Source organism: Exophiala spinifera (genome assembly GCF_000836115.1).
Source record: "Exophiala spinifera strain CBS 89968 unplaced genomic scaffold supercont1.3, whole genome shotgun sequence".
Classification (NCBI taxonomy): domain Eukaryota; kingdom Fungi; phylum Ascomycota; class Eurotiomycetes; order Chaetothyriales; family Herpotrichiellaceae; genus Exophiala; species Exophiala spinifera.
The window spans coordinates 1,683,059-1,697,734 of record NW_015622515.1 but is presented as its reverse complement, the minus strand read 5'-3'; the positions used below and the strand labels follow the sequence as shown (position 1 = coordinate 1,697,734).

The following is a 14,676-nucleotide window of genomic DNA, read 5'->3' as shown; positions in this document are numbered from 1 at the left end:
TGCACATGCCGTATCATGCCACAACCCGGACATTGTGTACACACGTATGTAGTGGGTAGCGCCCATCCACTGGGCTGGAAAGCTGATTGAGATCTCAAAAAATAGCGGGCCGGTCAAGCTGGATGTGGCTGGGGAATCATATGCAGTGGTACTCTCTGGGAACGACGTTCTGGGCTTAAGCGAGGCACCAGATAGCCTCGTCGTCCAGACCTCTTCAAGCCAGCCGTATTGGGAAGTCCACGTGTGTGTTGGCACGAAATGGCTTTCATCTCATTTAGGACCATAATTGAAGCCTTGACTCTGGATTTACCATGACCGGACGAGGGCGACTTCCACCATAACCGTTATTTCTCGATCCAGAGCCGCGACCGTCCGAGTTCAAAAGACAGGGCCTGGTCATGCTCGATGCCGAATTGCATTTTCGCAGTGGTTTCCAGGCTGGATTGAATAGGATGCCATCCGAACAAGGTGTCGCTTTGATGCAAGATATGGCGGAACCGGTAAAAGCGTTCGACCAGGTTCTAGATCCTTGAAGCTTGTATCTGCACACCATGATGCCGGGACCACACGTACGGAACAGAATACAATCTGGTCGACGTCAACCCCGCGATTGCTATTCACTCCATGCGGTACATGGAAGGACAGGCTGAAACCGGCAATGAGCTTCGTTGGACGCACCTACTCTTGTTTCACGGCTGTCAGACCTACCCGGATCCGAGATGAGAAGAGAGGGTGTGAAGCAAATGGTGAGTGGACTTGCCCTCTGAGTAAACGAACTGCCCATCGGTAGCGGTAGCCAGATGGTGAGTAGATCGTCCGCGCAGAGGAGACGCAAAACCCGAGCAGCGTGAGATGACGACGACTCGGATGCTAATTTTACCAGTGACAGCGTCGATGCGAGAGAAGATCGACTGACTACCTGAGCCTGTGGTAGGGTTGAAGAAGGTCTAGGCCTGGTGTGGCAGGCGCCCAATGCTGTCTATTTCCACCTACCAGCCCCGGGAGCATAAAATCCCCATGTGCTTGACAGATTCGAGGCTCAATGACTGCCATTTACATTGGCCGAGTCATCTGGTATGCTGGCCTCGTATCACTTCCGACCAGGGGCACCGGATGTTACGGGGTTGTGAAAATACCTTCATATTGTGCAACCATAAATACGAGAAGCGGTCGACCAGTACCAGATGTGGCATACCATTAGTGAGTTCGGATCAGTGGCACCGAATACTGAGCTGCCATTGTGAAGCCGCACTTGCAAGCGAGCTCCAAATCACTGGTGGTGTCGTGCAAGGAGTTTGCGGTGGGGTTTCTTGGTAGCCTCAATGTATACGAGAAAGCAATATGCGCCAGAAGTCTTGTTCGTGCCATGCCACCTGTTCATGCAATACATGGGACTAGTTAAAGCTGAAATTATAACAATGGCCGGCCACTATGTGGCCGTCACTCGACAGCAACCCAAACTAGGCCAGACCCAGATCCCCCACCAGGTTTGAAAACGCGTTCGCTAATAACACATCCAGAATGCTGCTTTTGAAGCCCGGAGATCTTGGTCTTTTACACCCTCAGGAGCTTGGCGGCGTAGCTGGTGATGGTGTCAACCTGAGGGAAGCTCAGCTCCTCGAGTTTTTGTGCATACGGCGTCGGGACTTCAGCACCCGTCACACGGACAGGGGGCGCTTGGAGATAGTCGAAACCATACTCGACAGCCAACGCAAGGATTTCGGCACCAACACCAAAGGCCGGGAAACCAGATTCGACTGCCATCAAGGCACCAGTTTTCTTGACCGACTTGATGATTGCTTCAACGTCCATGGGTTTTATCGAGCGTAGGTTGATGACTTCTGCTTCCACACCATACTTCTTCTTGAGCACATCTGCCGCCTCCAATGACTGTCCGACGCAGCGCGAGAGGGTGACAATAGTCAGATCTTTGCCTGGGCGTTCGATCTTAGCTTTACCGAAGGGGAGGACGAAATCGTTCTTCTGTGCTTCGGCGCTCATAGGGAATGCCTGTCCGTAGAGAAGTCTGCTCCAGTCAGAAACCGCTGCGCTATTCATGTATATTGTGGTGCACATACTCGTTCTCGAGAACAACAACCGGATTGGGGTCTCTGATGGCCGCCTTCAACAAGCCCTTTGCATCCTCCGCAGACCAAGGTGCTACCACCTTGAGGCCTGGAATGCTCCCATACCAAGCAGAGTAATCTTGTGAATGCTGGGCAGCTACACCAGCGGCAAATCCATTGGGACCACGGAAAACAATAGGGCAGGGTTGAATACCGCCCGACATATAATGGGTCTTAGCTGCGGAGTTGATGATCTGGTCGATAGCTTGCATGGCGAAGTTGAACGTCATGAACCTGCGCATGGTCAGTTTTTGCGTGACGAGTTGAAGCACGACAATATTGGACGTACTCGCAGACAGGGTGAAGGCCGGCCAGAGCTGCGCCAACGGCCAAACCACAGAATCCTGACTCGGTGATGGGCGTGTCAATCACTCTCTTCGGTCCAAATCTATCCAAAAGTCCCTTGGTCACCTTGTAGGCACCTGTGAGTTTGGTATTAGCCGCTGCTAGATTGTTCTGTCTTCAAAAATATACCGACCATTGTATTGGGCGACTTCTTCGCCCATAACGAAGACTTTGTCATCCAATTCCAGCTCTTCTGCGAGAGCTTCATTGAGTGCGTCTCGGACAGTGAACGTCTGATTCGACTCTGAGGCATACCCCCGTATCGTTGGGAGCGAGAGGGGAGCGGCGTGTCTGAAAGCAGGACGGATGGATGAGGGCAGAGCAGTCCGTTGGGACAACAGCCTTGAGGCCGGTCTGAGGAGTCTCGAGGCAGCCATTGAAAGAGCAGAAGGAGATGAGAACTGAAATGACCTTCTAATGCTCGCCGTCGGGGAAGATGATATCGCGGACAACTGTCAAGAAATGTTGGACGGGAATCTTTTGCATTGGGGAGCTTCGTTTGAACTCCGGGCGCAGCTCGATTCAGTGGATCGCCGGACACCAGCCCAAATTTCCGCCGAAGCCACGCCAAAAGCCAGAGAACGGTGAGCTTACCTAAGGCAAGCTTGGCACTATATACGAATACGAATACGGGTACGGATAGCGAGCCTCTATGTACTCGTAGGTACTTATCAGAACCCAACCACCGCCGACGCCTCTGTTTGGTCTCCGTGCAGCGTGTGGTCATTGGGTGGCCCTCCCTGTTCAGAAGAGAGGACCTTAAGCGCGAGAGAAGAACCACTCTCCGTCGTTTCAGGCTTCACATCCTGAACATGTCTTGCTTTCGATAGCCCATAATGGCGTTGAAGACGTGTTTGGCCTTGTTACTGCTGGCATTGCAGGCCTGCGCCGTACAGCCAGGTGCGCCCGAAGCTCTTGCAGCTCCTCTCCGTGACCTCGAATTCGGACAGATCAACTTCCTCCACACGACCGATACTCACGGCTGGCATGCGGGACATCTTCTTGAGCCATCGTTCAGTGCGGACTGGGGCGATTATGTGGACTTTGCTGGCAGGCTGAGAGAGAAACTAGAAGCAGAAGGGAAAGATCTCCTGATAGTCGACACCGGTGACCGCATCGAGGGAAACGGCTTGTATGATGCATCAGAGCCTAAAGGGCTGTTCACGTTCGATATCTTTCGAAAGCAGCATATGGACGTTCTGTGTTCCGGCAACCATGAGCTGTACAAACAGAACTCGTCTGAGAACGAATATTTGATTACTGCCCCTGCCTACCCCGGCAGCTACCTTGCTTCCAACCTCGATATACACGACCCAGACACCGGTGAGGTGGTCCCCCTGGCGCCCAGGTACAAGAAGTTTACCACAAAAAAGCAGGGGGTTCGCATCATGGCGTTTGGCTTTCTGTTCAACTTTGACCGTAACTATAACAATACCATTGTGCAAAGAGTCGAAAAGGCCATTCAAGAACCGTGGTTTCAGGACGCGATCTGTGACCGAGAAATCGATCTCTTTGTGGTTGTTGGACATTCCGCCATCCGCTCTGAAGAGTTCGACCTGATCTTCCGGGCCATTCGATCTGTGCAATTGGATACTCCCATCCAGTTCTTTGGAGGTCATTTCCACATTAGAGACTATCGCATCTTTGACACGAAAGCGCATGCCTTGGCCAGTGGACGCTTTATGGAGACCATCGGTTTCCAGTCTATCAGTGGCTTGTCGACCAATACGAGCCAAGGAACATCCCCGACATTCTTCAGGCGCTACATTGACAATAACTTATATTCATTATATCATCATTCTGGCCATAACTCTTCGACCTTCCACTCGGACCGCGGTAGAAACATCACAGAGGCCATCCACCAAGCGCGGCAGGCTCTTGATCTCGACCAGACATTCGGTTGCTCCTCGCTTGACTTGTGGATGAGTCGAGCCCCGTACCCAAGCAACAACAGCATCTTCAGCTGGCTAGAAGAGCAGGTTTTCCCAGAGGTAGTCAATGACCCCCAACGGAACGATCGGGCACGATTGATTATTTCCAATACTGGGGCGATTCGATTCGACATCTTCAAGGGAGCATTTACCAAAGACTCGACGTTGATTGTATGCCCTTTCACCAGTGGCTTCCACTACCTCAAGGACGTCCCTTACAAGCGGGCGAAGAAACTCATATATCTCCTCAATCGAGCGGGTCAGATCTTCGAGAATGCAGATCCAACGTTGGCCATGTCAAAGCTAGCACCAGTGGACCAGATGGGGATTCTCCAAGATGTTGTTGTCGAGGAATCATTGCCCTCCCACCAGGACATGCAACAATTTTCTCTCGCCGCCAACGATGCATTGACGCCGGGTTACACGACGGTTGATGATGCTGGCACCGATGGTGACGACACAGTGCATACTCCCATATCCTTCTATCGAGTGCCCAACTGCATTCAGTCAACTGTCGGCCTTCCGGAAGATAACCAAGAGGAGGCTACAGTCGATGTGGTGTTCAATGAGTTCGTCCAGCCGTGGATTTTGCTGGGCTTGAAGTTCTTGGGCCTTGACTATACAGATGACGACGTGGATAAGTACATGCCGGATGAGAACATGACAACCCTAATTGCCAAATGGGTCAGTGAAAATTGGGCAGAGAACTGCTGATGGCACGGCACACGCGGCCAGTCCGCTGGTTTGCAATCTAGATTGGTCCGATCCATCCACTCGTTAGTTGCGAGTCAAAAAAGGATGCGTGAGCCAAGCGGACGTCAATGCATTGCTTGTCCTGAACAACGCTCCATGGGATGCTCCAAGGTCATCGAGCATGCTGTTTCATCAGACGCGCCTGCAACCTAAATGGAGCAAAGAGCGGAAGTTCGGTTCACGAACAGAAGTAGGCGGACCCTCTGCTGGTTGGGAAATTCCTGACGTTCGGGAAATTCCTATCGGCACTCTACCCTGACACTCTGTACTGGAACCTGAGATAAATTTCAAAGCGGTCGAAGTCGGAGACGGGGCACCCAGAAAAGAACGCATCGCATGCTTACATGAGACTACTGGAAAGGTTACTTCAGCTGACCGGGGTCGACCCAGCAGCACCAGTCAGATGAGAGACGGTGTAGGGGGTACCGTACGATTCCGAGTAGTTTGATCACTAACCGGTAACGAATGTCGATAAAGGGTTATGACATGAGGCCGAAATTTGAGCTTGTTTGGAGGGATTTCCTATTGAGTTCGTGATGGCGTACCAAATAAATGGTTCAATGTCGAAACATAATAATTATTAAACAGGCAATGCCGACTGTGCGGGAGATTTATGCACACTCAGCAAAAGCCTTGTGTTCCCATTGACCGGGCGGCGGGAAGTTTGTGTCGTCTCTCCGTCCCAGGCGGCGTCTCGGGTACGAATGTCGCGACGCGATCCGTTCGTTTTGTGCATTGATCACTGAGGATGATATCAGCAACAGCTTCATTCCGCCCTCTATTGGCTCCCCAGTGCATGTCAGTTCTCAATGGTGGTGCCTCTCCTCCCGGGCTGGCCGACTCTGGGCCCCGGGTCAGGCTTACGGACTTAGACGTGCGGTTTGGGCCTCCTCCTGAGTCAAAAAAAGTACCACAGGGCTTGCTTGGTGACGGCGTCTTCGACCTTGTGGACATGGTCTTCCTCGTCGGGGGCCCTCCTAGCACAGACTCGTATTCGTTGTAGAGTCCTACAGACAATTTGACTTGCATCATTAGACCGCGACCCGAAATCTCTCAATCGGGAGTCCAGTTTCCTTCTTATTATTCTTCCTGCCTCCTAGAGACGCTGTGCTCGCCACCCTCCTTTGACAACCTCATCTCTAACTGTGCGACCGAACTGCCTTTATCGTCTGAGTGTGGGAGTCTACACTGCAGCGTGCCAGCGCTCCTCAGCACACGCCCACGAAATGAGCCAACTCTATCGAACCCTCACCGGCCAATCGCATCAGTCTCATCGTTCTGATCACTCTACTCAGGCCCAGTCGACCGTGACGAGAACAACCACCACCGATCCTCTCACCGGCACCCTCAATCACCTCACTGCCGCCCAAGAAGAAAGACTTGTAGAATTCAAGAAAGAACTGCAAGTGGGAGGGTGGTGGACGCCTGACGGGGTCAATGGCAAACCCTCCCACGATGATGCGACGCTTCTGTATGTCTGCATGATCTCTTGGAACGTCCCTTGCATGCGCTGACGTGTTATGCAGCCGATATCTGCGAGCTCGCAAGTTCGATGTGAAGGGGGCAATTGGCCAGTTCACAGACACAGAGAAATGGCTAAAGGATCAGCGGGTGGATGAGCTTTACAACCACTTCGATGTTGAAACCTACGAAAAGGCGCGTCTGATGGTGAGATTCTCGGTTCGCTGCACGCATACTTGGCCAACTAACATGCCGGCAGTATCCCCAATGGACCGGCCATCGAGACAAGCGAGGAATTCCGATCTACGTCTACGTGATCAAGGGACTCGACGGCAAGAATGTGTCCAAATATCAGAAAGAGTCGCAAACATACAAAGACAGTCTTCCCTACCACAAGAACCTCCCCACCCCAGCCAAATTGATCCCTCTGTTCGCCCTATACCAAAATCTACTCAACTTTGTCCTCCCTCTGGTTTGTACGCTCGAACGGCCGAATCCCGAAGTTCCCGTGACGAATTCCACAAATATTGTCGATATCTCTGGCGTCGGACTGACTCAGTTTTGGAACTTAAAGAACCATATGCAGGACGCCAGTATACTGGCCACCGCACACTACCCCGAGACGCTGGACAGGATATTTGTGAGTACCCTGTTGCCTGAAACATTCATGGTTTGGAACTGATAGGATCAGATCATCGGCGCTCCTTCGTTCTTCCCTACCGTATGGGGTTGGGTCAAACGATGGTTCGATCCGGTAACCGTGTCCAAGATCTTCATCCTCGGCAAGAACGACATAAAGCCAACTCTTTCGAAATTCATGGAGACCAAGGACTTCCCGAAACGCTATGGCGGTGACCTGGACTGGGAATGGGGCCAGCTCCCACATCTCGACGATGAAACGCGTGCTGCTTTAGAGAAGGATGGAAATAAAGGCTGGGTTAGAGGCCCATGTCAATGGCTTGACGGGAAGCGGGTGGTTGTCGGCTCTGAACATGGCAAATTACGAACTCCGGACGAAGAAGTCGAGAAGAAGCGGCCTGTTGCTTATGCTGCAGACTACACAGAGCTTCCTGTCCACGCTGGCAAAGGTCTATCGCATGTATCAACGCTCACTGCCAAAAGTGGAACGAATGGTACTGCCGAACCTCATCGTGAAGCTGAAGCCGAAGCTGCCGCGGCGACAGGTGGTACTACCGCGGCCGCTCTGATCGAGAGCAAAACAGAGACCAAAGAACCGGAACAACCATCGACTACAGGACAGCCTGCAGAACAGCCCACGACGAACGGTACGCCAGAAAGCTCGCCATCACAGCCTCAGCCTGGACCTGTACCCGCGCACGCCGCGGCAATGACTCAAGCCATCGCAGACAAGCTGAGCGGCGAGTCAGTCTCAATCATTCCAGCGACAGCAAACGGAGTTGCAACAAAAGGCGACAACACAGGGCATGGCGAAGTGATTGTTGCAAGCGATCCAGCCAAGGGTTTAACTATCGAAGCCGAGAGGCTGGCCTTGACCGACCAGAACGGCCACCGCGGAGACGAAAAGGAGAAGGAAATCGAGCGGCCCCCGATGGAAAGATTTGTCACGGCTGCGGAGGTGTAGGCCTAAGGGGGATTTTCTCGTATGGGCGTTCGGTCGTGGCCAGCTCTCTCCTGGCCACTGAGAGTCCTCTTGCGATGTTTCCGCGTCACCTTGTCCGTGGAGGATAAAGGGGCTTGTTGCTTCAATGTCGGCGTCTGAAATGAGTGCTTGGCGGTGGTGGGAGAATGGTTGTCTGTTGACTATTCGAATTCATTGTCTAGAGAGCAGCGATTTGCTCGTTATTGACTTGTAGGCTTTGTCTGCGCAGGCTTTTTGTGTTGATCAAACGAAAGTCCTCGGGAGAAACCCTTGAGGCCAGCAGAAAGGGATCTGCGGTTTGCATAGCATGAGATTGAATGGCGCTAGATTTGCGTTGTGTCGTGTGTATAGGGCCAAACAAGGAACATTATTATACCTTTTGGATGATGCCTTTACTTTCCTGTGTTTTGTGCATGTAGTACGGATAAGACCAGATGACTTGATACTGATGGTGCAGGATGAACTTTTTTTCGATGTATTGTATGTGAGTGCATGCGTCAGGGCGGGTGACTTTTTTGCTACGTGGCCCACGACAATGATGACCAGCTGGCTAGCTACAACAGACTTGGGTGGTTATTCATCACTCCGTCTTCATCCTCATTGAAAAGATTGCCTGCCCGTCCAGCGAGGGCTTTTCAAGGGTCGTATCAAATCGAACAAATCCAGTTGGCTTTTCCCCGGCGTATACAAATCTAATCTCGTAGCGCTCGAAGGTCCGCGTCCAAAAGAAAAGATCTGCCTAGGTTTTTCTTCGGCTTCATTGTCTCGAAACCATCTGCATTCGATCTTTTTTTTTCTTGGATTCTGTTTTGTTTCATCAGATTTTCATCAGATTTCCAAAAAAAAAAAAGGTTGATACGGTAGTCTATGCGGCAATGCCAATGACACCGCAGGCAGGTCGGGGACCGGCGTTGCCAGTCTTCTTGCTCTCTTCGTTCCCGCCCTTGCCGAGGTCGTCAGTGCCGGCGTGGACGACGATGGTGCGCTGTATAACGCGTCAGTAAGAGCTGTTTTCTCGCTTGATCTTTCTCTATCTCTCTCTCTCTCTCTCTCTTTGTTCGGCAGGAAGAAAAAAACGTACTCCCAGAACACTGTGCTCGCCGAACAGCTTGACGAGGCTGTCGCTCACGCTGCCCTTGGCGTTGCCTTGGGCGTCGGTCTTGAAGTTGCCGAGGTCACCAACGTGGCGTTCAGAGTCTGCGGGGGCTCCGTGGGTCTTGCCGAATGGGTTGTCTGTGGTGAAGAGAAAAAGAAAGAGTGTGTTGTCAGCGCCCGGGTTCTCCTTTTCATTATCATTTTCGCTTTGATCCACATCACACCCGATGGTGACGATGATGGTGTGGGCCGGGATAAACAGCGATCAGAGCTATACGTACAGTGAGGGCCAGCGCTGGTGCAGCCGTTGGTGTTGTCACCGAACTGGTGAACGTGCATGCCTCGCTCGGCATTGGCGTCGTGGCCGGTGATGTCCCAGGTGATGGTGGTAGGAGCGGATTCGGACGTCTGCTCGAAAGTCACTGTGCCAGTGATCTTCGAGTCTCCGCGGAGGACGGCAACTGTAGACATAGAGAAAGACACGGGTCACGTTAGTCTCTTGAGGGCCTGGAAAGACACGAGGGTGCTGACAAAACACACGGGGGTGCAGCATGGGAGGCTCCTGAGCTCCATGCCCTAAGAGACAGCCTGCGAGTAGCAAGGTGCGCAGTAGGAAGCGGGGTGATGCTTGCTTGCTTGCTTACCTGCTTTGACCATTTTGACGGTTTTGTTTGGGGGTTTTTGAGATTCGAGATGTGTAAGTGGTGAATGGTGATGGATGGATGGATGGAGAAAGAGGAAGAAGAGGAAGAGGGAGAGAAGATCTACTGGAAGAAGTAGGGAGACTGATCAGAAAAGGCGTAATCAATGGAACTGCGCCGAAGTACGGAACTTGGGCCTTGTAACAGTACTAGAGCTTGTACCGTTGACGTCGAGCACGCATTTTCCCGACTGCACCAAATGAGGGGCTCGACGAGGGGCTGCCAAGGCCTCGGACTTTAGTCCTTCCGAGTCCCGGATTTAAATTTCCTTATCCTTCGTGGTCAGGATGTACCGGGTACCGACTACTGTGCTTCACAATAGGTGCCATACGGCCACGATTGAGACAAAATGTATCGACGAATATCCCAGATCTCAGACAACACACACCACCGTTACTCCTTCCTTGGGGACAACTCTCAGGCTCTCCAATTTCCGATCACTTTCTTGCGACATCAATATTGCATAGTACTCGAACATTCCTTGGTGAAGGGGGTACCCGTGCTCGTCATGCCCTCACTCTGGACCAATGATCCTTGATGTGTGATGTTCTGAGTAAGGTACGAGTAGTCGTGGAAGATGACGGGTGCAGCGAGCTATCTGTGGCCAGCAGCGGCCGTATCACAGGCTGAGTCTTAGACGCACACCTCGGCTCAATATTGTTTCACGTATGTAGGTTTAATAACGTTCAAACCTCTTCGATGACAGGCTGAGTTTCTCGACCAATGGAATCAACCCCCTGCGCATCCCTGCATCCAATTGACATCAGATGGTCTGGTTCGTATATATAAGACCGTCTGTTGAATTCACAGCTTGAGGTCACTTACTTCATTCGCTCCGCTGACCATAGCGCGATTCATGAGCCTGATGGTACCCGACTGTAGTCATTCACATCGAGCGGGACTTTATCAACCATACATAGCCTCGATATCTCGACTCTCCACCTTTGTCTGCGTGGTGGATTACCTTTTCGCTCTCCTCGGCCTCTGCTATATCAGTTCTCGACATACCATGGCAAGCTCCGACACGATAAAACTAACTAAATTCATACAGGCAATGGACTCCATTTATGGCCCCTTCCCCGGACCCAACGATCCAAACTTGACTCGGTGGGAACCACCACCTGCTGCAGAAGGGCATCGAGGGCGATATCTCTGGACCGACGGCTTCGCTGTTGTCAATTTTCTGACTTTGCACAAAACCACAGGCGAGCAACGCTATCTCACATTAGCCACGAATCTTGTAACGGCGGTCCACAATATTCTAGGCTATACCCGGGATGGAACTAAGAGACTTCCTGGGGCCACCGATGACAATCCTTTGGGAGGTGGTCTTCGGATTGGCAAGCACGACGAGAGCGGCCCTGATGGTGACGGCCAGTACTTCCATTACCTAACCGTGTGGATGTTTGCCCTCAATCGAATGACACTGGTTACAGGCAACAAATGGTACAATGACCAAGCAGTATCCATGGCAAAAGCAGTGCTCCCTCATTTCATGACCAACACATCTGCAGAGCGTCCAAGGATGTTCTGGAAAGTCAGCATGGACCTGTCGTATCGTCTTGTTAATTCTGAAGGCAACCTTGACCCTATTGACGGCTACGTTACATACAGTCTCCTTCAGCGCCTCAGCGATGATCATCATGTACTTGACGGGGAAATCTCTGCATTGAAGAAGATAGTCGACCAGAAAGCTCCGCACTATTCAACACACGATACTCTCGATATCGGAGTGACACTGTGGACAGCACACTGGCTAGTTCCTGAGCCGGCTTGGCCCCCAGACAAAGATTGGGCATCCCAGCTGCAGTATCGAACTCTGAAGAATCTGGCAGAGATCGTCGACGCTGGCTATTTTGATCACCCTCTCAAATCTCGACTTGCTTTTCGTGAATTTGGCACTGCTTTGGGTGTTCACACCGCACTTCCCTTGCTCAATAAGCTGAAGGACCCAAAAGTCCACAAATTCAGTGCAGAGTCTAAGCTGAGAACGTTGCCGGACCGGATCTGTCAGGCTTGGGAAGCCTTCGGACTCGTGCCCGTTCCAGACGCAGATACATCACAGCGCCTGACTGAGCTTATGCCTATCACTGCGGTAGTATGTTCTCACATTGGGCGATTTCTTGTCTCTTCTGATGTTTCTGACATTCACACAGATGTATGCCACTGCTCTTCTACCGGGATTGATGGTTCAGCAGAGTCCATGATTTGCTCATGCAGGTATCCGATCACCCCTGTGCGGGTCTACACCTTCTTCCATCAAACAAGCCCCGATATTCTTTTCAATCCCCAGCTTCCAAACACAGTTGCCAGAACGGTGATAGCAGCCTTCCTCGCCCATAGCTTCCAACCGAGCGCGATCCTCCACTTCACGACATCTTCCATCTTCTTTCTATCATTGTTTCTCGGCAATGGCACGACCGGTACTTCTCTATCCAGGAACCCGCAAAGCTCTTCCCATCCCATACCCGGCTCCCAGAGTAGCACTTCTCTCCCGTGTTCACGGCATATTCTCTTCACCCACTCATTGTGCATATCATAAACAGCGCTATCCCAGAAATGTCCCACACCAAAGCGCTCTCGGACGTCTTCCTCCCATGCCCTCTCTGTCTGATAATGCCACCAGTCCGGTACGCTCCAGTAGCACGCCACACGATACGACCAGCTCATGAACGGTGCGATGGTCGTCTTCATACTCGACCCCCAGTCCGTGGCGCCTCCCTTGCGCACGTTCAAGATCACCTTGGCGTCCGGGTACATCTCGACCAGATCTTCGATGAACAGGTGACCGGGAAAATCCGCGGTCGCAGCACATCCTTGGAATAGCTTGTACAGTATGGTGCGGCGTTTCGTTGTGTCTTGCTCGCGCAGAGCATCGTGCACAAGTTTCATCGTTGCCGGCTGTGGAGGACACCTATTCATGTGCATGGTCGGTCCAATGGACAAGTGATCCTCGAAAACTTCTTTGAGCGTGCTTGTCGCGCAACGTGGGAGACCTGCCGCGATAACTTGAAGTGGTCCAGGGAAGTCCATGGGGGTCTGCGGCTTAGGTGTGGGCGGGAGAGCTCGAGCCATGGTCTATTTTATCGAGAGCGGTGAATAAGGTACGTGTTAAGCGGAACGATGCTTGAAGAAGTTCGACGAGTCAACCTCAGGCTCGAAAGAAGCCTCGTCCAGGCGACAGACACAGCACAACTTCAGGGAGTTGGGAGTCTCCAGACACATGCGAGAATATATATACGCCACCCACCACTTTGATCCTCTTCCTCCCGTCCAGTCTCAGTCTCAGTCCCATTCCATTTCCATCCAGCCCGGGCTCTACTGCTATGCTCATGCTTGTGCCGAATCCGAACTTCATCTGTGGCCTAAGACTTGGCATGCCGCGGACATACCACTGAGGGCAAAGGGCGATGAGACAATACATGGTGCAATGAACCTTGGCCACGTTGTTCCACTTCTTGAATGACATTGAGCTTCTGCCGATGTGTGGTGTGTGTCACGAAGGCGCCTCATTTCTTTGCATGAGGTCGTGTGGTGCCTAAAGAATCAGACGACGGAACTTCGGTCTCAACTGATGGGAACCGCTTCGTTGAAGCCAGCTGCTGACCGGATGTGAAAATAGGGAGATTCTCTAAAGAGTCTTGTATAACCCCGTCGACGCTGTACGAATACCGAGCGCTCACCTGCGTGCTTGGAGACCAGGGATATCAGGTGCAGCGGCGGCGGACGCCACTCTTGTTAGTACGGAGATGGCGTCGATCACCATTTTCTGTCTCCCATGGGGCTCACGGTTTCACCAGCCAAGTATGACCAACCGCATATTACAAGTAGGTGAGCCCCAAATATTGCGTGGCTGAAATATTTGGCCAAACATAACCTTGTGACATGGGCGATCGTACTTCTGTTTCTGGCTTCAGAACTGCGCTGTCGGCGTTTATGGGTGGTCTTTCTCGGTCCCAGGGCGTCCAGCACGCAGGTATCACGGCCTGTCAGTGTCCAAGTGAAGACCGACCACCCGAAGTGAGACTGGGTGGCGTGTGCCTGTGTGGGTGGGTGGATATCCATTGGTACCGTTTGCAACGTCTCCGGCGCCCTGGGGTTCGGGTCGTCGGCTATTTTCGGCATGCATTGACCACCAGCAAAAGAATGCCTTTGTGGCGTTTCATCGTACGTGGGTGTGTGTAACTCGATTCAGTCTCTGGGTGTCTTTTGCCCACTTGTAGTAGAAGCACGGGGGCACCCGACTGACTAGTACACTACGCCAACTGGATTCGCCGTTCCGAGTTTCTCTGTCAGTGGATACTGGAGCAGCTCTATAGGCCCCAGGGATACGGATGTTGGACAAAGAACTTCCAAGCTTGTCATCATGTTGACATTCATTGATCCAGACCCGTTGAACAACTATTTCAGGTAAGTGAGTGAGTGAGTGACACAGAGTTACGGTTACATGGGCAAGCCATCGAACCCGCGGACAGACCGAGCAGGAGGATACGGATGGTTCTCTGGCCCGGGGATCTCCAAAAAAAAAAACGAGGCCCCTCGCGATCTATCTAGGTAGGAACCACTGTGGTAGGATCAGTGCCGGCCGGCCGATAGAACCTAACTTGGAGTCGTCACCGGATCACTGAATCAAGTACGACGTT

At 52.1% G+C, this 14,676-nt stretch overlaps 6 protein-coding genes across 6 annotated transcripts; 3 read left to right on the top strand and 3 right to left on the bottom strand.

Moving 5' to 3' along the window:
* Nucleotides 1–1,554: 1,554 nt before the first annotated feature.
* Nucleotides 1,555–2,848, bottom strand: PV08_04356 (uncharacterized protein; the record flags this gene model as incomplete). The annotated part of the gene is made up of 4 exons (XM_016378704.1): nucleotides 1,555–2,026; nucleotides 2,079–2,360; nucleotides 2,416–2,548; nucleotides 2,605–2,848. 4 exons carry the CDS (start codon nucleotides 2,846–2,848, stop codon nucleotides 1,555–1,557), a joined length of 1,131 nt encoding a protein of 376 aa, XP_016237381.1.
* A 459-nt stretch (nucleotides 2,849–3,307) lies between these two features.
* Nucleotides 3,308–5,116, top strand: PV08_04355 (uncharacterized protein; the record flags this gene model as incomplete). Its single annotated transcript, XM_016378703.1, has 1 exon — nucleotides 3,308–5,116. One exon carries the CDS (start codon nucleotides 3,308–3,310, stop codon nucleotides 5,114–5,116), a length of 1,809 nt encoding a protein of 602 aa, XP_016237380.1.
* A 1,265-nt stretch (nucleotides 5,117–6,381) lies between these two features.
* On the top strand, nucleotides 6,382–8,219 carry PV08_04354 (uncharacterized protein; the record flags this gene model as incomplete). Its single annotated transcript, XM_016378702.1, has 4 exons — nucleotides 6,382–6,626; nucleotides 6,682–6,823; nucleotides 6,876–7,256; nucleotides 7,308–8,219. 4 exons carry the CDS (start codon nucleotides 6,382–6,384, stop codon nucleotides 8,217–8,219), a joined length of 1,680 nt encoding a protein of 559 aa, XP_016237379.1.
* An 883-nt stretch (nucleotides 8,220–9,102) lies between these two features.
* Nucleotides 9,103–9,803, bottom strand: PV08_04353 (superoxide dismutase [Cu-Zn]; the record flags this gene model as incomplete). Its single annotated transcript, XM_016378701.1, has 3 exons — nucleotides 9,103–9,222; nucleotides 9,319–9,470; nucleotides 9,614–9,803. The coding sequence occupies 3 exons, from the start codon at nucleotides 9,801–9,803 to the stop codon at nucleotides 9,103–9,105; spliced, it is 462 nt and encodes a 153-aa protein (XP_016237378.1).
* A 1,239-nt stretch (nucleotides 9,804–11,042) lies between these two features.
* PV08_04352 (uncharacterized protein) lies at nucleotides 11,043–12,240 on the top strand (the record flags this gene model as incomplete). The annotated part of the gene is made up of 2 exons (XM_016378700.1): nucleotides 11,043–12,131; nucleotides 12,190–12,240. 2 exons carry the CDS (start codon nucleotides 11,043–11,045, stop codon nucleotides 12,238–12,240), a joined length of 1,140 nt encoding a protein of 379 aa, XP_016237377.1.
* Nucleotides 12,241–12,292: 52 nt separating this feature from the next.
* PV08_04351 (uncharacterized protein) lies at nucleotides 12,293–13,108 on the bottom strand (the record flags this gene model as incomplete). Its single annotated transcript, XM_016378699.1, has 1 exon — nucleotides 12,293–13,108. The coding sequence occupies one exon, from the start codon at nucleotides 13,106–13,108 to the stop codon at nucleotides 12,293–12,295; it is 816 nt and encodes a 271-aa protein (XP_016237376.1).
* Nucleotides 13,109–14,676: the final 1,568 nt, after the last annotated feature.